At 36.7% G+C, this 25,303-nt stretch overlaps 1 protein-coding gene across 1 annotated transcript; it reads left to right on the forward strand.

Annotated features, from left to right (window-relative positions):
* Positions 1-7,119: 7,119 nt before the first annotated feature.
* Positions 7,120-9,344, forward strand: LOC110105510 (B3 domain-containing protein Os04g0386900-like). Its single transcript, XM_020835041.2, has 2 exons — positions 7,120-7,452; positions 9,063-9,344. Exons 1-2 carry the CDS (start codon positions 7,120-7,122, stop codon positions 9,342-9,344), a joined length of 615 nt encoding a protein of 204 aa, XP_020690700.1.
* Positions 9,345-25,303: the final 15,959 nt, after the last annotated feature.

A 25,303-nucleotide genomic window follows, 5' to 3' on the forward strand; every position in this document is an offset into this window, starting at 1 on the left:
TTTTTTTTTAAAAAAATTATTACAAAAAAAAAAAAAAAAAAAAACAAAAGAAATATTTATCTTTCTTACTTACAACAAATTATTTGACATCATCAAAAAGGGGGAGATTGTTGCAACCCATGACCCCGAGTTTGAGATTTTGATGATGCCAAATAATGAGTGACTTGGAACTGCTTTTCATTGCTTATTATTTTATTTGTTATTTTCCTTGAGCACTAACATTTCAGGAAGATCACAAGTGACTCAGGAAGAAAGGAAGACTCAAGACCGGGTAGATTAGGAGTACGAGTCAAAAATTGTATTTTTCCATTTATTGTATTTTTTACTTTATTGAGTCTGGCCACAAAATGCGAAAGAGTAAGAGCAACCATGCACACACACAGGGGGAGAATTTTTTTTTAACTGAAAATATAAGTAAAATTCTTCTCTGGAGATCGTACTGTACGATGTTATTTCGTACCGTACGATCCAGGCTATGTGGGCAAATCTGTGAATAGATCGTACTGTACGAAGTACTTCGTACTGTACGATATGTTCAGATCCAAAAACCCTAGCCGTGACTTAATTTGAGGAAGTGATTTTTGCGCCGTTCGTACTGTACGAACTTGTTCGTACTGTACGATCTGTATTAAATACTTACTTAAATTAACACGTGATTAGTGCACGTAATCAAGGCCTAATTGAGATTTGCACATCGTACTGTACGAATATGTTCGTACTGTACGATTGGTTTTAAATACTTACTTAAATTAACCCGTGATTAGTGCACGTAATCAAGGCCTAATTGAAATTTGAACATCGTACTGTACGAACTTGATCGTACCATACGATGAACAGAGACGAAGTATGATCGTCCCGGATATCGTCCGGTACGATCTCTTGGTTTTTGTCACATCGTACTGTACGATGTCAATCGTACCATACGATGAACAGAGACGACATCCGATCGTCCAGACCATCGTCCTGTACGAATAGTATGTGGTTGAATCGTACCGTACGATATTGTATCGTACAGTACGAATTGTTTTTGTACTGTTCGTACACCTTCGTACCAGGACGACGGCTGTTTATGAAGATCGTACTGTACGATGATGAATCGTACTGTACGAACAGTAACGGCTAATTTTGAATTCAGAGGTTTTTGGAGCCTTTTTTAATATGCCAATCAAGTTCTTTTTGGGTAAGGTTGTTAGAGAGGGTGAACGTGATTAGAGAGGGATTCCAAGGGAGAAAACTCAAGAGAAATTCTTGAGGGTTGAGAGGAAGGAGGAGGTGAGCGTTGTGAGGGAGAAGAGGTGTGAGGGAGATCACACGGTTGCTCCAAGCTCGCTGCATCTTGCTCCTCCTGTTGCCCGAGAAGGATTTGAGGGAGGATCTCCAAGGGAAAGGCTCGTCTGCATCCGTTGCCTCAAGGTTCTTTGCCTTCTCCAGGAGGGAGAAAAACGAGAAGGTTCTCTGCCGTCGCCAAGAGGGCGAAAACAGAGTTTGGTATTCCGCCACGCCGGGTTGGTGAAAGGGAGGTTTGTACAGGCTTCTCCGCCTTGCCAAGGGGGGCAAAAGGAGAACTATTTTTATAGTGAAAATCCCGGAGTGGAGGACTCCGGGGAGTGGATGTAGGTCATATTTTGACCGAACCACTATAAAAATCTTGGTGTGTTTGTTCTTTATCATTGTTTACTTTTTGCTTGCACTTTAATTTTTCATATCTATTGCACGTGGTTTTTTGATAAAGCAAAATTGCATTGATCTTTATTTTAATATTTCAAAAAACAACAAAAAATTAGAACTCTTGTTTAGGGTTAATTTTTTTTTTAGAGAAAACTTTTTACAATTCACCCCCCCTCTTGTCGTTTAGTAATTTCAGCTTCAACTTCCCAAATGGTCCCGGAGGAAATCTTTCCTTCCTCAGTCGAATCCAGACGAGATCACCTTCTTGAAACTGGACGAGCTTCTTGTGCTTATTAGCTTTGGCTTGGTATTTACAATTCTATTTGAGTATTTCGGCTTGGACTTGCCTGTGCAATTTCTTTATTTCCAAACTCCTCTGTTCGCCATCAGAACTGTAATGAGAGGGGAAGATGATCGGGATTAAGTCCAGAGGAGTCAAAGGATTACTCCCGTAAACAATTTCAAAGGGACTGTGTCGAGTAGTATTGTTTGGTGATCGGTTGAATGAAAATTCGATTTGAGCTAGAATTAAATCCCATTGCTTAACGTTCTTTCCGACAAAGCAGCGAAGAAGATTGCCCAGACTTCTATTGACAGTTTCGGTCTGGCCATCCGTCTGAGGATGTGCGACCGAGCTAAATTGCAATCGAGTCCCCATTTTTCCCCACAAAGTCTTCCAAAAATGACTTAAAAATTTGACATCCCTATCAGAAGTGATAGTTTTAGGGATGCCATGAAGCCGAACTATCTCTCTGAAGTAGAGATCACCAATGTGAGTGGCGTCAAGAGTCTTATTGCAAGCAACAAAATGCGCCATCTTAGAGAATCTATCCACGACCACCATGATAGAATCTTTGTTTCTTTGTGTTCGGGGCAGTCCTAGCACGAAGTCCATGGATACATCTTCCCAAGGACCTTGAGGAACTGGTAACGGCAAATACAAACCGGCATTGGTTCCGGTTATCTTGGCTTGCCGACAAATTCTGCAACTCTGTACATATTTGTTTACCTCTTTGGTCATAGCAGGCCAATAGAATTTTTCCTTGAGCAAGAACAAGGTCTTGTCACGCCCAAAATGGCCGGCCAAGCCGCCATCGTGACATTCTGAAATGAGAACAGTCCTGAGAGAACATCTAGGCACACAAAGGCAGTTGTGGAAGAATAAGAATCCTTCTCGGATGTGGAAAAATTGGTAAGCCAAGTTTTGACATTTCTGCCATATATTGCTGAAATCTACATCCTGTGCATATAATTCTCGGATAAAATCAAAGCCCACAAGCTGAGCTTGCATTTCCTGAACCAGTACATGGCGCCTACTTAAGGCGTCTGCTACTTGGTTTTGCTTGCCTGATTTGTGTTGTAACACAAAGTGGAATGCGGCTAAAGATTCAGCCCATGTCGCATGCCGTCCGCGAAGCTTCTTCTGGCTACTGAGAAATTTTAAAGCGGCATGATCGGAAAATAGAACAAACTCCTTTCTTAAGAGATAGTGACTCCAATGGTGAAGAGCCCGGACTATTGCATAAAATTCCTTATCGTAAGTCGAATATTTTTGACGTGCTTCATTCAATTTTTCACTGAAATAAGCTATAGGCTGGTCTTCTTGGCTTAATACTGCTCCAATGCCTACATTGGAGGCATCGCAGTCGACTTGGAATAGCTTGCTGAAATCAGGGAGTCTAAGTAATGGCGCCGTCGTCATTTGCTCTTTAAGGCATTTGAAACTGCTTTCAGCCTGAATTGTCCATATGAATTTATTAGCTTTCAATACTTCTGTGAGGGGAGCAACAATGGTACTAAAGTTTCTGATGAATCGACGGTAGAATGAAGCCAGGCCATGGAATCTCCGAACATCGGTGAAGCACTGAGGTGTCGGCCAGCTCACAATAGCTTCAAATTTTTCAGGATCGACTTCAATGCCAGTTGCCGATAATATAAATCCCAAGAAATTGGTGCGTCGGCTCAGGAATTGGCATTTGGAAAGGTTGCCAAAGAACCTTTGTTCTCTTAATACCTCTAGCACTTGCCTGAGGTGTTGTAAATGACTTCGGATGTCGTTGTTGTAGACAAGGATATCATCGAAGTATATGATCACAAATTTACACAAGAAAGGTTGGAATACCTGATTCATTAATCGCATGAAGGTACTCGGGGCATTGGAGAGGCCGAAAGGCATTACCAACCATTCGAAAAGACCATCGTTGACTTTAAAGGCTGTCTTCCATTCGTCCCCTTCTCGAATCCTGATCTGATGGTAGCCACTGCGTAAATCTATTTTGGAAAAGAAACTCGCCCCTTGAAATTGATCAAAGAGATCATCAATCCGAGGAATGGGAAATCTATAACGGATAGTGATTTTATTCACCGCCCGGCTATCTATACACATCCTGTAAGTTCCATCCTTCTTGGGCACAAGCAAAGCCGGCACCGCACATGGACTGACACTTGGTCTTATGAACCCTTTGGCCAGCAGTCCTTCCACTTGTCTCTTCAATTCTTCATGCTCTTCAGGTCGAAGCCTGTATGGAGGCCGATTAGGTAAGGAAGCTCCGGGCATCAAGTCCATGGCGTGTTGAATATCTCGGAGTGGTGGCAATCCCGTAGGTAATTCATCAGCAAAGACGTCTTGAAATTCTGCTACTAGTGGTTGAACTTCGGTGGGTTGGCAACAGATCTCCTTCCCCACTTCCTTGAGGATAATCAAGTAACACTTGTGAGTTTCTTGAAGGGCTAGATGGCATTCAGACTTGTTAATGATAAATTGATCGGCATGTCCTTCATCTTGTGATGTGGTTAAGGGGAGCAAAACAATCGGCTCCCCCGCTTGAATGAAAGAATAGGTGTTTTTGACTCCGTCGTGCACCGTTTGTCGATCATATTGCCAGGGTCTTCCTAGTAATAGGTGACAAGCGTCCATAGGAAGCACATCGCACCATACGCGATCTTGATACTTGCCGATAGAGAAATTAACAAGACATCGTTGTGAGACTTCTAACTCGTTCTTCCGCTGGACCCAAGACAGCTTGTAAGGTTTGGGATGAGCTTCTGTTGGTAAGTTTAACTTCTCTACCAAAGTAGCCGACGCAATGTTTTCACAGCTTCCACTGTCTACTATTACTTGACAGACACGATCTTGCACTGTACACCTTGTCCTGAAAAGGCTGTGGCGTTGTGCAGGCTCTTGTTTCTGCACACTAAGCATTCTCCGAAGAATCAGGAGAGTTCCTTCATCTGCTCCTATAACAGTGGGTTCACTCGGAGAGCTGCTAACTTCTGTAATATGGTTTTCAGTATGGGATGTCTCAGCGAACTCCCTCTCTTCTTCTTCAATGAGGGTGATCATTCGTCGAGTTGGGCAATTTGAAGCAATATGCCCAAACCCATGGCATTTGAAACATTTTCGCGCGAACACCCCCGTAGGCTGACGGATAGGAGGTCGATTAGTAGCAGGATGATTTTCGGATGACGCCGAAGCTCCCTCACTTATAGGACGAGTGGCTGGATTATTTCTTTCAGCGCCATTATCACGTGATCTGAGAAAATTTGGCTTGTGACCTTTCTGTTGTTTTTCCACTTTCAAGGCTAGGTTGATAACATCCTGCAAAGTCCAATAAGATTGCAGCTGGACAACATGAGCAATTGATGGCTGAAGGCCTTCAATGAACCATGCAATGGTATTCTCAAGTGGTTCATTTAAATCACATTTTAAAGATAATTGTTCGAACTCAGCCACATATTCCTCCACCGTTCGTTGCTGCTGTTGCAACCGGTGCAATTTCAAGAACAGCTCTTGCCGGTAATGCTCAGTTACGTATTTGCGATGCAACTCCTTCTCAATCTTATCCCAGCTTGTGATTTTACTTCTGCCTTCCCGCAACCGTGTGCGCTTCAGATTTTCCCACTACAACGAAGCATTCTTCGTCAATTTGATGGCCACCAGTTTTACGATTCGATCAGGAGCAACTTCTTTATATTCAAGAACACGTTCTACAGTGTGCAACCAATTCAAGAACTCATCTGGATCCATCCGACCATCAAATTCTGGAAGTTCTACTTTCACTCCACTGTCGTCCCTGGTCGTCTCTCTGCCACGAACTGGACCTCTCCTATGGCCCTCTTCGTCGCTGGACAGTTCTTGATGGAATGGATTGACGTTTTCTTCCCCTTCTTGGTGATTCACTGGATCTCGATATCCCCTTCTTGCTAGTTGTTGCTGCAGCTGATGAATCTCTCGCCGCAACTCTTCGATCACTACTTCATGGACTGGACGTTGAGGATTCCGGCGAGGAGGCATCTTGCCCACGCTCTGATACCAAATAAGGCCGGCCAAGCCGCTGGATGATTACTAGCGTCATTCGCTCCTCGTCTGTTCTTCACCACCTGCACCGTCCGGTCAGGATACAGAAAGAAAACAGAGGAATAGGGAGAGAACAGAGCTTTTATTTAGCACAGGAAATATTTCCTTTTACAATTCAAATCTCAAAATTTGTCTTATTCTACTAAAGAGAAACTATTTATACACATAAACGTAAAACAGAGCTAATGGATACACGCAGAGCTACACCAGCAATTAGAATTGCCATAAGAAGGTGCTCCAGTGTTGTAAATAGACGCTCCGGCGTCACCAGTCCATCGAGGGCTTCGAGCCAGGGCAGAGGCTCGTAATTGAAGAGATATTCAAGGAGGGAGATCTCGTTGATGTGTCCGGGACAACCATTGGCAAGGGATTCTATGGTATGATCTAATGTTCCAGTTTCCTTATATTTTTTCCTTTTTCGAATGTTTGGTTGATGTTCTGAATGAAGATTGATGCTTGATTTTCAATTTGATCAGTCCAAGGACAGAAATGACTGCTTAAGCTTCAATTTTATACATTTTGTTAGTCACTTTGATTTAAAATGAGTGTAATATAAATTTTGATTTGTTAATCATGTGTAACATTTTTCTTAAAGCAAATTGAATCAGAATATTTTGATCAAACGACCTAATTTTGACTGTATGGTAGGTTTAACATTAATTCTATCCCTTTGGGCATTTAAAGCTCTATATGTATTAATTAAATTTATGTATATTATTCACCTTATATGAAATATCTTTTAAATATGTATATTTAAAGACAACTGGGTGACAATTTGGACATTCCAAAACAAGAACGATAGCCTTGTCCAAAAAGTTTCAAATCAGCCTGTGTAGGTTGGTTTTTGTGCTTGCGTGTGTCAGTCAATTAATTTAATACAATACCGGAAATAAAAGTGAAAAAGCAGAGTTCTATTTTCTGGCGTGTGTCAGTCAATTAATTGACATTTAACCAAAACCAAACTATTTTAGGACAAAATCTTCCCTTTTGTCTTGTCCAATTGCAAGCCTTTGTTTGATGGGCTTTAGCTACGTAATCACATAAGGTTTCTTTGGTTGGTCTGGCAGTTCTTGAATCGTTAACTTCTCGAAGCCATGCATCGCCGTAGCTGTGCAGGAAAACCTGCTCCTCCGGCTGCTCCACAGCCTGCTCCTGTGATGAATCCCCCTCAAGCAGCCGTAAATCATTCTCCTCCTCCAGCTCCTGTCCAGGGTGATGGATCCATGCTTGGAGGGATTATCTCCACAACTGCTCAAGGCATGGCTTTCGGCACGGGTAGTGCTGAGGTTGCTCCTCAGGCGGTGGATGCTGTTCTTGGACCCCGAACTATTCAGCTTGAAACCCTAGCTTCTCAAGTTCCTGGAGCTGCTTCTGTGCCAATGACACGAGCGAGCATTGTTCCATTTGAAGGAAAGCCATACTTCACAGTAATCATGGGAGAGAGTAATGTTCACCGTCATTTTTTAGTGGTAATTTCTCAATCCTTTTTCTTTTTTGTGCAACTCATAGGCCAAGAAAATCTTCAGGTTTGTATAATGAACGACACTTGGGATTCACATGCTATTAGGGGAGGACCTATGCCTCAAATTTGTTGAACAAACGATATTTTAGACCTTTTCCCATCAGCTGCCCTATTTTGCCCAAAAAAAAAAAAAAAGAAGAAGAAGAAGAAGAAAACATAGCAGCGTTCAAACTAGAGCCGAAAGGTAACGCCTGTTGCGCCGTCCTTCAGCTTTTGGCGGTCGTTGTGGAAGAGGCATGACCGCATGAGAAGAAGGAGATTAAAGTAATAAATACTTCAGTGATCACAACGTTAGCGCTTTTTACTTAAATCATATTTCCTATCTCTCTACAGATTCTGAAACGCGTGGGGTGCTGCTTTTAAGCTTATTAGTTTTTTTTTTCCCTTAAGTTGATGTTGAATATGAAGCATGTGATTATTTTATTATCTGAGCTATTCACATGATTTGATAGAACTTCTTCTTGAATATTAAGAATGTGATGATCTGAGATATTGTTTCTAATAAAATGTGTTCCAACTTTCTTTGGAGTTCATTATTTTGTTAAGTCTGAATTCTTCTCTTGCTTTATCTCTTTGCTTGTCTGAAAGCTTCCTATCAAATCGAGAAAAAAATCAGCGAGAAAAAATTTTTCCATCCATTCTTCGTTGTTCTTCATTTTTCATCGAAATTTTCTAATCAATCGTAAAGATTTTGTTTTGAATTATGTTTTTATTTTATTTTTAAAAATAGTCTATTTATATGCAAAATTTGCCCATCCTGAAATTAGAAATTAGAGACTGGTTCCGCCCATACATGCTATATATATATTTCATTTGAAGATTTTTTGATCTCCTTTGCATCGATATCTTTGATTAGATACTTTTGCCTAATTTCTCCTTATCCTTTTAAGTTTGCCCAGAAACATACAACGTGCAGACTAATTCAGTATCAGAACATAAAATAACTTATCGTTGAGAATTATTGTAATAAATAGCGATATTTAGCTTTCAATGTATCCACCATATTCAATTCGATTTGTATGAACATTTTTAATTTGAAAAAAGGAACAGTTTTGATTATACCATGTTTAGATGCATCGTTGAATGCAAATTGACTGTTTTACCTTACTTTCAGACATTTAATAGATTATCACTCTTAATATATATATATATATTAAGAGTGATAATCTATATACATATATATATATATATATAAATAAATAAAGTTTCTCTTTGTTGATCAAATATTAATTTTACCTACCAGGCTACAAATGTGTCACTGGATTTAAAGTTATTCTTGAGAAAAAATATCAATGTCATATTAGATAACTGAATAAGTCATTGGAGCTACAATATATAAATGAGAGGTTTGAACTTTTTAGTTTTGATTTGACAGATTGAACTTTCTGGCTTATTTTGCTTAAAGAAAATAGAAAGGATATTGAAGAATAAATCATTATTAATCATGTCTCGTGCACAAGCAAAATAGAATGTTTCCTCTTTAATTAAACTAATAAAATGCTAATTCTTTTTCAGGATATTCCAAAAAAAATTCATCAGTTTCTTCCACCATCTTTAGCGTGGATTGCACTTTGTTACGGAGGGAAGGAATGGTTTGTTAAATGGTACCCGAGTATAAAGGTTATAAGAGATGGATGGAAACAATTTGTGAGTGATAATAATTTAATGATTGGAGATGGTTGTGTGTTTGAACTAATGGATAACAAAGAACTGAAGTTCAAAGTTCAGATTCTCAGTGGAGAATTACCAGCTACTAAAGTTGGAAGTAGCATTAATTCTTCCATTATTATCGACTAAGCTAGATTTGTGCTATCACATTAAACATTTCATATAATTGTTAAATTTAACCTTTTATAGGTAAGTTTTTCTAAACTTTTTTTTGATGATTTTGCTTTGCTTGTCATGAGAAATGAAATCATGTTTTAGTGTGATATCTCAATTACAAAGTACAATATAACCTAGTAGTAAATCATGGGGCTGATTTTATTGGTGGGATAAAATTTATTAGCATATCATTAATTTAGAATTGTTTTATTACTATTTTTTAAGATAATAATAAAATTATCTCAAACAAAATATAAACTTCCATCAATATTATTCAAAAATCTAAGATTTGTCACTTTTTTTTTTTTTTTGGAGAAAGCTCACAACAGTTAATGATAATAAAAATTACAAGTTCTAAGAGAATCGAAAGCTTGCCAAAAAAATAGCATTTTGAAATAAAACCTGAGAGTTTAGGACCCCCTATAAAGGCAAATCAAATAAGAAAAACAACACAAAATCATAAAAGACAAGCACCAAAGTAAGCAAGCATTCATATCATTCATATCATCACTCCAAAAAAATAGGTAACAGGAGCAATCAAACAAATATTTTTTAATGATGTTGTCTTCACATTTGATATAAACAGAGCAATAACTAAAATCAATGGATGGCCCTCACTGTTATAGTCATCACATTATTAAATTAGTTTATTTGATATTTAATAAAAATTATTAAATAGTATATATGTTTTATTCTGTTAAAAAATTAGTTAATTTTTGGGGATTACACTTTATTTTTAACAAATTTATTGCATGTGCTCATTGCTAGAATTTAAAAAATAGAAGACTAAATTATTATACAAAACAAACTGTGCTTTCCTTATTGTTAGTGAAAATATATATACAAATTTTAATGTTAAATTTATCAATACAACTAATGAAATAGATTCAACATTTCATAGTTTTAGAATAAGGATTAATATTAATTAATAATAAAAAAATCAAAAATTTATTATATATATCTATATATATGTATATATATGTGTAAATATATTAGCACGGCTCCAAGTAAAGCTACTACCAGAGAAACCAATATCAGATAAATTACAATTAGAAATCATATCATTAAAATCATCCATAGCACCCACATTAGGAGGATTGCTCCCTCTCCTTTCACCCGCATGCGAAATGATATTAAAATCCCCACCAACACACCAAGGACCAGTAGAGTGTTGAGCAAAATCCGATAGACACCCCCAAAGAGGAGTTCTACCCACTCTAGTGGAAGCCGCGTAGACAAAAGAAGCATTAAAATTAAAACTATTATAAGAAATTTGGACATGAATAACTTGCTGAAAATCCGAAATAATATTGACAATAAGAGAATCTTTCCACAAAATCCAAATTTTGTTAGAACAGTTTGCAAAACTACTATTAAACCCCAAATTAGAAGCAGTAGAAATAATTTTATCAGAAGCAATAAAAGGTTCAAGCATAACCAACAATTGAAAGTTGTGAACACGCCTTAAGTTCCTAACCCTGGTTTTAGAATCCAACCCCCCAATCCCTCTCACGTTCCAAATCAGGGCTTTAATCATTAGAACCTTTGGTATTAGCTTGAGCCCTAGTGGAACGTGGTGTCTCCGATAACGGTGCTTTACCATTCTTTTTTTTTTTCTTATTAATCTAAGGAGATCCCTCCTCAATCTGTTTAGAAACATTATGAACGGCAGTAGAAGAGGAAACATTCGTCTGAGCAACCAATTTTTCCTTTTCAACAGAATTTTTAGCTAGAGCCACAAAGTTTTTCCCAATTATAATTTCCCCTTCTTCACACTCCTCCATCTCCTCATTGCCTTTTTCACACTTTTCACTATTAAGCAAGAAATTCGGAACATCATCCTTTTGAAGCATAGAGTCAACAGATATAAAAATATCAGGAATAACTTCACTATCTTCACCATTTTTACCCACAGATAAATCCTTCTCTGGAGAAATATTAAGAGGTTTTTCTAATAGCAAAAATTCATCCGGAGCAGTAGTAGAGGTAGTCCCAACCATCTGAACATTGGGAAGGTTCATTTCCGGATCCACCGGATTAGACGGATCCAAATTTTCGATTTCATTATTAGTATCACTCACAATTTCCACCTTTCCAATGGAGTTGTTGGAAACCTTCTTGTGCTCCGGGTGGAGTTTAAAACATTCAAAAATAGCATGACCATGTGGTTTACAATGGTTGAAAAAATCCGGTACTTTCTCAAATTCCACTTTTTGTAAATAAGCAAATGCTTTGGAGCCAACCCATACTTCCTTCGCATGCTTTTTCGTTATGTCAACCTCAACTAATACCCGAGCTACAGAAGGACGGGTTCTTGAAGCTGTAGCCTGGTCCGTCTGAAGGGGACGGCCAAAAATAGCACCAAGGGCATGTAAAATCTTAGAGTTAAAAAAATGAAGTCTTAAGTTCGGAAACGAGATCCAAATAGGAACAATCGGGGACTCTTCTTTGACATCAAAAAATGGCATCCATTTCAAAATACGCATTTGACAGTTGAGTATAAAATACGATCTATGGGCAAAAACACGGCTATAATCCAGATCATTTGAAAGTTGAATCGCCACATGTTTAGAATCTAACAAACCTACCGAATAAAATCCCGAAAGCTTCAGATTACCGAAAAAAGAGCGAATCGCATTTAGGTTAGGTCTCCGGATACCAAATTTCTCGACCAAAGTAAAACGAAATGGAGATGCAAGCTTTAAAACATCATCATCAGATATTAAGACAGCCGGTACCCCATTAAAAGTAGATTGAGTGAGTGAAGTTAGGGTATCACCTGACGAACCAGACAAAACTTCTTTAAATGACCGAGATTTAGTAGGAGAGTTAGCCTCCGAATCAGGATTAAAAAACCCCTTGTTTGCATCTTGAGCCTTAGAAGTAACATTACCCCAAGGCGTAGCGGAAGAAGCTCCCGCCATCGCAAACTGGCCCAAAGGGCCGAAGTCAGTTTACGAGCACCAGCAACGAAGTAGATCCGAGCAAAAACACACAGAGAAACTCCAGAAATGATCGAACAGCGAAAGCAAGAAGAAACCCTAAAATCGCTCGAGCGGCGCTTAGGGCGAGAGGCTTGATAGAATTCTGTTCAATAATGATTGGGTTAGCAAATTTCAATCTACTAAAGTTCATCATTTGAGTAGAACTTTATCTGATCATGCGCCTCTTCTCATGTATGTCTCTGCTAATAAAGTTATGCCCTCTTTAGTTTTTAGATTTCAGAATATGTGGATTAACCACTCTGATTTCATTAAGGTTATTTCTGCCAATTGGCATGCCAATGTTTTTCCCGACAACAATGTTCATGGTATGTCTAGACTTTGGGCTAAGTTGAGTAGAATTAAACAACTTCTTAGATGGTGGAATAAGCATGTTTTCAAAAAATATTTTTGATAATATTAAGGAAGCGGAAGAGAATGTTCTAAGGTGGGACAATGTTTATCAAGAGAATCTGTCTGATACCAATCATTCTAATCTTGATAATGCCAAACTTAATCTCTTTAATTTGCAAGATCAGGAAGAAATTTTCTGGAAACAGAAGGCTTCTTCTTCCATCCTTTTGGAAGGGGATAGAAACACTGCTTTTTTTCATGCTTTAGCTAATAAAAATAGAATTAAAAGTCACATTAATAGGTTGGTGGATAACAATGGTGATGTTTATGATACGAATTAGTCTATTGGGAATTCTGGTGTTGATTTTTTTAAAAAAAATTTCACTACGAGTAATATTACTAGTCCTATTCCTATTTCAAATGTGATTCCTAAGCTGCTTAATGATACTGATAATGTTTTGCTTACTAAACTACCTATGGAAGATGAGATTTGGAACATTATTAATGATATGAATGTGGATTCGGTGGCTGGGCCGGATGGTTTTACTACGAAATTCTTTATTAAAGCTTGGGATATTATTAAAATTGATGTGATTGAGGCTGTGAAGGATTTCTTTAAAGGTAATCCTTACCCAAAATTTTTTACCTCTACTAATATGGTGCTTATTCCTAAGAAAGATAACACAACTTTTTGGAATGATTTTAGACCTATTAGTCTTTGCACTTTTTTTAACAAGCTTGTGTCCAAAATCATTGCTTCTAGATTATCGTTAATTTTACCTAATATCTCTTCTAACCAAACTAGTTTTGTTAAAGGCAGGAGCATTTTTGATAACATTTTGTTAGCTCAAGAGATTGTTCATGATATCAATGCTAAAGGGACTGGTGGTAATATTCTTTTTAAACTTGATATTACTAAGGCTTATGATAATTTAAATTGGGATTTTCTTTACAATATTCTATCCATGTTGGGTTTCAATCAAATTTTGTGTTGCTGATTAAAAATAGCATTGAATATTGCTTTTTTTTTCTGTTATCATAAATGGTAGTAATCATGGTTTTTTTAATTCTAAGCACGGCCTTAGACAAGGGGACCCTCTATCCCCATCTCTATTTATTATTGCTATGGAATATCTTTCTAGAGGGCTTGAGAAACTTTATAGAATGTATCCCAGTCTTAATTTCCGCACTTTTGGGGGTTTCCCTGTTACTCACCTTAGTTTTGCGGATGATTTTATCATATTTTCCAATGCATCTATTAAAAATGTAAAAATTATTACTCAATTTTTAGCTGCTTTTCAGAATATTAGTGGCTTATCCATTAATACCGATAAGAGTAACTTTATTACTGGCAAATCTGTGAACATTGGTAGGTTGGGGAAGATCAAAAGAGTTTGTGGCTTTAGCCCTTCTTCTCTTCCTATTAAATACCTTGGAACTCCTCTTTTTAAAGGTCGTAAAAGGTCTTTCCTTTTTGATAGTATTTTTTCCATATTTCAAAGGAAATTTCTTAACTGGTCGTCGAACTTTCTTTCGTTTGGTGGTAGATTAACTTTGATTAAAAGTGTGCTTACTTCTATTCCGATTTTTATTTTTCATATGTTACATCCGCCCATTACTGTTTGTATGAGAATGGAAAAAATGATAAACAAGTTTTTTTGGGGTGCTACCAACAATAAATCTTGCATTAATTGGGCAAAATGGAGAAATCTTTGCGGAGTTTTTAAAGAAGGATCTCTTAATTGTAAATCCATTGCTGACACTGTGCATACTTTTTCTCATAAGCTTTGGTTTGGTTTTAGAGCCAATAATAGTTTATGGGCTAAATTTATGAAGATTAAATATTGTAAAGGTCTTAATCCTCTTGTTTGCCACTACAAAAATTCTGACTCTTTGGTTTGGAAGAGATTGTGCAAAATCAAATGGGAGGCTGAGAAGTATATTTAATGGGGTGTTGGCTATGGTGAGGTTTCTTTTTGGCAAGATAATTGGATGGGTCCCTCTTCGATTGATGATTATCTCAATACTCATACTATTGATAATACTAGAGTCAAAGATTTTTTTCTTAATGGGGATTGGAATAGAACTAAACTGTATGAGGTTGTTCCTCCTGTTATTTTTGAGAAAATTATTCAGATCCCTTTACAAGTTCATCATATTGATAAAATCATGTTTAGATTTTTGGCTTCTGGTAATTTTAGCTTTAAAACTGTTTGGGATGATATTAGAAGTAAGAATGAGGTTTCTCACATTTTTAGGTCTCTTTGGCATAACACCATTCATTTATCTTATTCTTTACTTGCTTGGAGATGTCTCAAAGGTTTTTTGCCTGTGGATACCAACTTATGGAAGAAAGGTTTTAATTTTGCTTCTAAATGCCAATGCTGCTTCAATATTGAAAGTATACAACATGTATTTGTGAGTAGTATTATTGCTAGTAGAGTTTGGCACCATTTTTTTAACCTGGCTCATTTAGATAATTTTAATATCAATTGCACGTTGCCGAAAATCTTCGATATCTGGTTTACTAAAGGTAAAGGGCATATTCACTACTTAATTCCTATTCTCATTATTTGGTATATTTGGAAAGCTAGGAATGATTCTAAACACAATGAGATTGAGATTTTTTCTAATCAAATTATCACCAATGTGAGAAATAAGGTGCTGCAATTGATTGCTGTGAAGCTTATTTCTCCCAAAAATTTTACTAATGCTAATCTTTTGGCCGAGTATTTTGGTATTGCTAACAGTGGCAATGGATTCAGTAATAGGGATCGGATTGTGAAATGGCTGAAGCCTGTTCAGCCTTATATTAAATTGAATACTGATGGTTCAGTTGGGAAGTCTTCTGTTGGCATGGGGGGCATCATTCGGGATTCGTCTGGTAATCACATTGCCATGTTTACTGGCCCTCTTATTACGGATTCTGTTTTAGCTGCTGAGCTTTTGGGTTTATCTCATGGCTTAGAGGTTTGTTTAAGATGGGGATTTCAGTATGTGAGCATTGAAATTGATTCCAAACTGGCTATTCAAGCTATTTCTATTAATACTGCGCCTTTTCCTCAGGTTTTTTATATTATCCGCAAAATTAAGTCTTTGCTTTCTAGCATTACCTTTAATATATCCCATATCTATCGTGAAGGTAACTCTTGTGCGGATTGGCTTGCTAACTTAGGCTCTATGAGTGATGGCTATCAGGATGTGCCTGTTTTAGATCCTCCTTCTCCTCTGAGAGGGATGATTTCTCTGGATAAATTAGGCCTATCTTACATCCGTCATGGTTGATCCTTTGGTGTTTTACCTCTTGCAGTTTGCTGTTTCTCTCTTCTGCTGGTTTGTTATTAATTCTTGCTGGGTTTCTATAACGAATGTCCGGTATTTCTATAATCCCAGTATTTCTCGGATGAAGGATATTGTTTTTAAGCTAAAGTTTATTTATAATTTGCTGCATGGTTGTTTTCCGTATTGGTATCAAGCCTACCTTTCTGTGTATGGTGCTTTGAACCTGGTTGTTTATATCTCCGGGTTGATTCTTGATGATGCTAACTGGGATGCTTACCTGTACGTCCAGTATCGGTTGGTTGAGATTAATGCTATGCTGATTGTTCATCACAAAGTGTTGTGTTTTTGGTTCTGGATTGGTATCAGGAATTTTGGAGTTGGTTTCATGTTAATCAGGGTGTGTGCGAGAGTGTTATCATGGTTCTCGGGCATGTCATTGGGTTTAATGGTAAGGCCTTAAGTGTGAATGCTTGGAAGGAGGGCCGGAATAGCTGGAGATCTGATGATAATTTTGGTTCTCAGGACAGTATGTCGGGGGGTTGTTACGTCAATAGGAACAATTGGACTTTCAAGGAGGTTAATGGGTCTGGAAATTATGTCAACTATTATCTTACTAATAGAATATTTTGGAGTATCTCTTGCAGGGACTTTTTAAATTTTATATCAGAGAGCTTTAATGCCCGCAAGGTACTCTTACTTTTTGCTTTGTACTTCTCTATTTTTGGCTATCTGTATTTTTGCACGAAGATTGAGTTGAACAGGATTAATATGCTCTTCCTCTTTTGGGTGCTGTCGACTAACAGCCCTAGGTTCTTCTTTCGGTTTTCTTGTAATCGTAGATTAAGGAACTTCCGGCTCTTAGGAAATTTTGTTTATTTTTTGACTGTAGCTCTGTGGAGCATTAGCGAGCTGGAGGTTCCTTTTAAGGACCTTGTAACCGTTTTTTGGATTCAACGCGTAGGCCCCTACTGCGGGTTTTAACTTATATATATATATATATATTGTAAGATAGAAACATGCTTCATTATAATAGGAGAGACACAAATTTTTTAGAAATTATGATAATAAATATGAATAGAAATTAATTATCGCTTAGAGGTTTGTAAAAAATAATTTCATTATTGTTGCATGGCATGTAAAAATTTATCAACAAAATATCTAAGAAAATTTTCATTATAATATATAAAATATGTGTAATAAGTAGATGTGAATAAAATGTAAAAATTTGAGAATATTTTTCTTAAAATATTAAATTATACCAATTTTTTTTATGAGATCAAATTAAAAACTTACAATTACCAATAGTTGTAAATTTTTTTTAAAAATTCAAATAAATATAAAAAGAAAGTATAAAAATGATAAATTAATATAGATAATTATAACATAAAATTAACATTAAAGAGTTCATATAATTTATATGTGAGAGATTTAATATGATTTTAGTTCTAACTTTATTATATGCACATTAAATACAAGTTAATAAACTTTTGAAAATAAAAATGTATATTTTGATTATTTTAATTATATTTTATTTAAAAATGAAATAATATTAAGTTCATATATAAATGAATAGAGATACAATGTTAAGACTTATATGTCAATTTTAGCATCATTGATAAGTAATATGCATCTAAAAGATTAAGATGTGGATGAACATTTTATTCTGTCCGGATTATCTTTAGCATATAATCAGGAATTGTTAAATTTAAATTATCATAAAAGAAAAGGCCTAGCACATCAAAGCCGGGAAAAATTAAGAAAATATTGAATTGATATGACAACTATTAGCATAAAGCATGCGCATAAGAAGATTAAAAGAAAGCCTAAAAAAAAAATTCAGGTAAGATCAAGCAAAAGATGTATAACAATTAACTTTCCCAAGGTATAAAGTACTACAACAACAATAAGAAGCATTCCTACTACGTCAGACCAACTACATCAATACTTATTCTCCATTGTATTATGTTAAAAGTTAATTTTTTTTATTTAAATCTAATAAAATAGTAATAATTTTAATACTTTCTAACCAAGTCTCTTTAGGCTTACCTCTATCTTCCTTGACACAGGCGAAAACTAATACATTTACTCTACTAACAAGATATCAGCAATGTACAAAGTACTGGATAATTAATTTTTGTGGTGGCAAGGTAGCTTAATTTTAAATTATTTGCACCACCAACAGTGTAACAACAAAATATAATAATAAAAAGCCACATAAATAAATTTGTGCATATCCCATCTGGATGAACATGATAAATACATTGACATTTAGACATTGTTATGAAAGATAAAATTGTCAAATAGTACAACCAAACACTTAGCTAAACAAGAAATGCGTGCCAATCCATATAACTCAACCAAAATGAAATGGATATGCATATTAAAGTTTGAAACTCAAGCTTTCTTTCCCTTATAATCACGAAAGCTCTATAACAAAAATATCTAATGGCCAGCTTCTGAAATATATAATTTTTTTTTTTGAAAAAAAAAAGTGAAAATCTTTTGCTTGTAATCAATTCTTTTGCACCAGTAAAATCATAAAACAAAATTTGAACTAATTATTTTGATCCAACCAAAAAAATATAACTACTTAACTTGATGTAATCATGTATAATCTAGTATCGTTACTACATCTAAGCATTTAACAAATTTGAATTAAGCAAATATAACTAAACTTATCTGAATAAAAAAAAAATAAAGAGCATGTCACTCGAATCTTTGCTTCTGAAATCAATATCACAAATAAAAATACATAGCATATCATTCGGATGGCATATACCTATCTATCTCATAGGATGCCACACTCTTCCAACGCTTTCTTCAAAAGGAAGATCAAGATCATTCATTCTCTTCAACCCTACCAGGTAAATGTTTGAGTTCAAGATTTTCAAGATGGATGTTTCCTTCAGCATGAGAAGCAATTAACCATTTGTACAATAACAGACTTTCCAAATAAGATGGACCATAATATAAGAAAAATTTATAATGCTTGAAGCAAGCATAATGGTTTAGATTATAAAATCAAAACTATATAATCTTTCACTTTCATTGATAATACATAATGCATGATGATACTAATAAAAATGATGAACCGGTATTTATAAGAGGAACATAAACAGAATCAATCAAGAAAACATAAAGGCTACCGAGAGAAATCACCAATAAATCCAATAAATCAATGGCAGCTAATAAATACTCCTAAGATTTAAGCTTTCGACTAAATCAACAAGCAACATGGAGTGTTAGGCCTCACCAAATGTATAAACCAAATCTCAAATGGTGAAATTCAGCTGTACTAGCAACAAATTAAAATAGCTCTAGAAAAGATTCAAGAGACTGAAGAATACTAATTCTGCAGTAACTATGGAGACTGAAAATATCACAGGAAACATCTTCATGGTGAATCAGTGTTGACCTCTACAAATAAAACCATGCGAAAAGAGGCGAAAACGATGATTTAGGCAATGCATGCATTGATGAAACATATCACTAAAGGGGTCAAATGACCACCAAATGCCAAACGGATGGTATCGTTGCGATGAGGACACTGAATTTTGTTGGGTCAAGGCCCCTCGCAATTGAATCAGATGAGATCGGTCAAAAGGGACGATAGATACAAAATTAAAGCGCGAGGCTGATCAAACGTTGTCAGATCGACAAACAGACTTCGTCGTTGCGTCCGGAATGTTGTCAACCTCTAAAGCTATATTTTGTTTTTTCAATTTGAAGCATCCAGATTGGTGGCAAAAATCATGAGAAAACAACACGAATTTCAAGGAATCATTGTAAACGAATGTTATACCACTAGTGTTGTTATTACTTATTTGCCATCTTACTGTCTTTATATACACTTTACTGTACATTGTATCATTCGTCTAATTCAATAATATTTCCATTTCTCCTCTTCTCTGTTCTGCGTTTCTTGCTCCGTCTACCTCCATTCTCTGCTCCATTCGGCTGTTCTAACATGGTATCATGAGCCAATCTATGGGAGATCAAGATTCGACGCATTCTCACCCTCCCTCCTCTCCCGCTCCCTCCGGCGATTCTTCTCCAGAGATCCACATTCTGCCGCAGCTCAAGTTCCTAATCTTCAACATCAAGAACCTCGTCCCCAACGCTCTCACCACCGAGAACTATGCCATTTGGCGCATTCAGCTTCTTCAACAATTCACGGCAAATGGTTATGCCGGGCACCTCACCGGCACCACTTCTTGCCCACCCGACACCACCTCTCAGGCATCTCAGCGCTGGCATCTAGCGGATAACAATCTTCTTTCCTCACTCTTCTCAACCATTTCTCCTACAATTCTCCCTTACGTCATTTCTTGCACCACTGCTCATGACGTCTGGCTTGTTCTTGAACGGCGTCTCCAGCCTACATGCCGATCCCGTGTCATTCAGCTCAAGAATGAGCTACACCACGTTCAAATGCAGAACAAGACCATGCAAGATTATCTCAATCACGTCAAATCCATCGTCGATAATATCTCTGCCTCCGGCTCCAATGTAGATACGGAAGATGTGATTCTACACATTCTTAACGGGCTTCCGTCTACCTACAATTCGTTCAAAGCAGCTATCCGCACGTCTCCCCTACCGATGACTCTTGATAATCTTTATTCCCTTCTGTGCAGTGAAGAGATTAACGTTAATCAAGAGAACTCCCGCGATGCCTCAAACACCTCTGGTAATACTGATTTCTATGCCATGTCTTCTAACCAATCCAGGAATCGTCCTCCACGTCGCACTGGCAAGAATCGGAACAACATCACCGGACAAGCTCAGCCTCAACTCCTTCAGTCAGCCAACACACCGAACCAGATCCCTCAAAACTCTGCCCGCCCAACTTGTCAGATATGCAACAAAATTGGTCACATAGCGTTAAATTGCTGGCAACGTTCGAATCCTCGCTTCGCACCGACAAATCCCAGGTCCCTGACAGCACTTCTTGCTCAACCTCATATGTCCCCCTCTCAAGATTGGATCGTCGACTCAGGCGCCTCAAACCATCTCACACCAGATCTCACCAATCTTCAATATCCCGCACAGTACAACGGCCAGGACAGTGCCTCCATAGCTAACGGGTTACAAATTCCCGTTGCTCACTCCGGCCAAGGCCTCCTTCCATTACCCGATACGTCTCGTAAGCTTTACTTACGCAACATTCTTCATGTTCCAAGTTTATCCCATAATCTTTTATCTGTTTCTAAGTTAACTAATGATAATCCGGTATCTGTAAGTTTTGACGCTAATGGTTTTAAAATAAAGGATTGCAAGGACCACCGTCTTCTTCTTCGTGGGCATCTTCGTGACGGTCTCTACCAAATTCGTCGCCCAGCTTCCTTCAACTCAACTGCCCTCCACGTTCAAACAAGCAAGGAAAACATCTGGCATGCACGCCTTGGTCACCCTCACCATGGGATTCTCAAAGAACTGTCACCACTTATTCCAGAACTTTCACATTTCTCTAAAAATTTTTCTTGCACTTCTTGTTCTGTAGCTAAATGTCACAAAATTCCATTTAATAAAACTAATTTTGTGTCCTCTGCTGCGTTTGACCTTGTCCATTCGGACGTTTGGGGTCCTGCCCCGTTAAATTCAATGGATGGCTTTCGGTATTTTGTACTATTTATAGATGATTTCACGCGTTATTCTTGGATGTACCTCATGAAATCTAAACAGGAAACGTTCTCAAAGTTTAAGCTGTTTCTGCAACTAATCCAAAACCAGTTTCACAAGACTCCGAAAGCTCTCCGGTCCGACGGCGGAGGCGAATTTACTAGCCACGAATTCACTGATTTCCTCCAACTACATGGTATACAACGGCAGCTCACCTGTCCGCACACGCCAGAACAAAATGGGATCGCAGAATGGAAAAATTGACATTTACTCGATCTTGCTCGCACCATGCTCCATGCTGCAAACCTGCCCGCTCTTCTCTGGGCAGAAGCCGTCTCCACCGCAAATTATCTGGTCAACCGCCTTCCTTGCTCCTCCATTGCACACCAAATTCCCTTTCATCGCATACACGGCCATCCTCCCTCCTAGGCGACAAAAAAATAGTGAAACCTGAAGAATTCTATATCTGATTAGCCTCACACGCTAGAACTTCTTCTTTGATCTAAAATCATTAAATCATATATATTGAGTTTATAACGCCCAACAAGTCACTAGAACTCTATTACTAAACTTAAAAAAAAGGAAAGAAATAGTATGCATGAATTCATTCAGTTCATAACTGTGTAGGTTAATATAATTATGAATTTATGTATAAACAGTAAAACACATATAGTAATAGTGAAAACTGTAAGGCCTGTAAAATAGTAAAGTACATATGTCAAAGCTATAAACCATCTTTCTCAAACCAAGCGTTATAATATAATAGTGTTATCAAATCAATAAATAAATCATATAAATTAATAAAATTAAAGTATCTATGAAGACTGTCAGAAACTCATGACAATTTAGTACTATCAATAAATTATATAAGGGTATATACATTATGTTTAGCTATTCTATATCAGTATTTAATCATGTGCTTAGTAACAATGATTCAATACCATTAATTAATATCAGTATCTGATATGCATGCTAAATTAGTCATATTAAACAAGCATGAAATTCTGACTTGTGTGATATTTTTCCAGTAACATTAAATCAGTAATAGTTGGCTTTCATTATCAGAGTCATTACTCTTGTCCATCGATACAATAATTACTCTTTATAACTCTCAATCCGTAAATCACATGAATTAGTAGAGGACAACACAACAAGAAAAAATATTTAAAAGAAAGCCTCTCAGCCAACCATCGTGTACACATAGAAATCATTCTCTAGCCAACTTCAACAATTGATCAACCATTCATATTTTGTACGCATAATATTGTAAAAAGTAATACCAATAAGTTATTACACATGCTTGTACTCATGCACAATACTTGCATGCATTAATACTTTAATAGTGTTCTATGCAAATCATATAAAATGCAATAATTCTAATTTTAATTGATGAAAATACAAAATCATCTACTACTACATACAAAAAGTTATATGGTATCAGCATCACAAAATTAAAGAAATACAAATAAAATCAATTTGGGAGAAATGAAATGGTAGAAATTAAATATTTTAAAAATATAAATATGTTTGAAGTCTTAACTGAAGACAATGAAGCAATGGCTAGTGGCATCAGCTTGACTCAACTTTACTGAAAGCTCTGAAACCTGGCCAACGTAATTGATATCCTAATGTCTTAACTTGAAAGACAAGATACTTCCCCACACTAATTGGAAACTATATAAAATAATGATTGCACAGGTCAACATCAAATCATAAAGAATTAAAAAAAAAAAAACTTGTATGGATATAGTCCAATACTTGCACGCTAACTTTCTTCCGGCCATCACTTCTCTCATATATATAATCCATGCACTCGTAGTATTTTGTTGCGTTGCTCTTTGGTTTCCTTAAGGTTTTTTGTTTTGCCTTTTTTTTTCTTTGTTAGTGCTCTCTTTCTCTAAGTTAAGTTCAGAAGGTAGAAACAAAGAGCAAATGGACTTGTTCTTGTTCCCTACTTGGACCTTAATGATAGTGCATCTCCGTACAGCTACGACCAACCAAAACTGCAGCAACTTGTCAATAGTGGAAGAGATTATTTTATGCGGATACTGGGTGGATATTTTCATCCAGTTTTCTCTTTATCTACAGTAAAAGTGTAATTACTGTAGCAGCTGTATTTTGACTCTACTTTTATTGTAGACAGAGAGAAAATCGAACGGTTCTTCCCGTCCGATGTGCGCACATAATAAAAAGTTCAATAGTGGACGTATTTCTACACTTTCAAACAAATTTTTACAAAAGCTTTGTTCAGTGTGGTCATTAATTTAGGTGATTAAATCAAAATGAACTGAATATCACGCATATGATGCGCATATTTAGCAGGCAAGCCTGGCAGAGACAAAAGCTGAACATTTGCTTCCCCAAAAATACTAGCTTGTTTATTCAAGAAGCTTAGATATAAATATAAGCTCGCAGAGAGAGTTAGAATCATTGGAAAGCACATAAAGAGAAGCACATAAGTTGAGAATATTGATTAAATTATATCCTTGATAAAGTTATCCATTGATCCCTATATCTACATGCAGTGCGTCCAAAGAGATGATGACAAGTTGTTACACGGTAAAGGCTTCGTCTTTCTCAAGAAGAATTCTGAGACTTGCATGCATTCTGTCTGTTGCTTCCGAGAAGACATGTGAGAAGAACACAAAGCTCTGGTCATCAAAGTAAAGAATGTAGGCTTGCAAAGCATGTGCTCATCAAACCCAAAAAGTTAACTTTAGTATTCATTTGCATGTAGTTGATTAGGATCCTGCATATGCATGTAATGATACAATAGACTAAGAAATGATAATTTTGGTACTCATACCATAAACATGAAGTGGCCAAGAAGATGAAGACATGATGCTTTGGGTAACGAGCTTAATTAGTGTAAAAAATGGAAGGTACGCAAATCATCGCATGAGGGAAATTATTCTGTGGGGAGTTCGAATGAGAAAATCGTCCGGACATGTGAATGTAAACACATTGTATATAGTATGTGTACACAGATGTGACTTACACTATACACAATGTTTGTGCACCGAAATATTATGATATGAGTCAAAATTAGCTCAAAAGTACTATCATACCCTAGTTTCATATATATCTTATTTTGCTCATGACCAACATTGCGCGGCCTTCATGAGTTTCTCTTGTAACAACTCTCTCCAAAATCTTCACTCTTCTCCCATCCTCTAGCCGTCCTATTTTATACGTTGAACTTTAAATCCATTTTCTTACTCCCCTTTAGATGATGTCGCTCTTGCGGCCTAGCCTCCCTCTCTCTGTTGATTGTTGCCCTACTTCGCTAGCGCAAACTGGCCAACCACAACATTTAAGATTATTTCTCACCTCTCACTCTCATTTGCTCCAACCACGGCATCTCCGACTCTTGTTCAATTATACTTTTATCTAATCATCTATATATTTCATTATGAGTTGTTACAAAATGGATGAGTAACATATTCTTGATTGCCTCATTTTTTTTTAACTATTTTTACATGTTTGTTGATATCTCTTTCTCTCTCATATATTTTATTCATCACAACCTCCTCCTTCCAAAGCATCTTCACAACCAAGTTTTACATAACTTCCTAGGATGTTGAATCTCAATGTCAACTTAATTATAATGGTGTAGTACTCAAATGAAATGTTATGAACATAGGATAGTTAGATTAATTTCAACGAATTTGCTACTCAACAAAATTAATATAA

This window comes from Dendrobium catenatum, unplaced genomic scaffold (genome assembly GCF_001605985.2).
Source record: "Dendrobium catenatum unplaced genomic scaffold, ASM160598v2 original_scaffold_101791, whole genome shotgun sequence".
NCBI classification, from domain to species: domain Eukaryota; kingdom Viridiplantae; phylum Streptophyta; class Magnoliopsida; order Asparagales; family Orchidaceae; genus Dendrobium; species Dendrobium catenatum.

Coding starts and splice junctions, on each gene's coding strand:
- LOC110105510 (XM_020835041.2), top strand. CDS start 7,120: ATGCATCGCCGTAGCTGTGCAGGAAAACCTGCTCCTCCGGCTGCTCCA. Junction 7,453..9,062: donor AAGGAAAGCCATACTTCACA/GTAATCATGGGA, acceptor ATTCTTTTTCAG/GATATTCCAAAAAAAATTCA.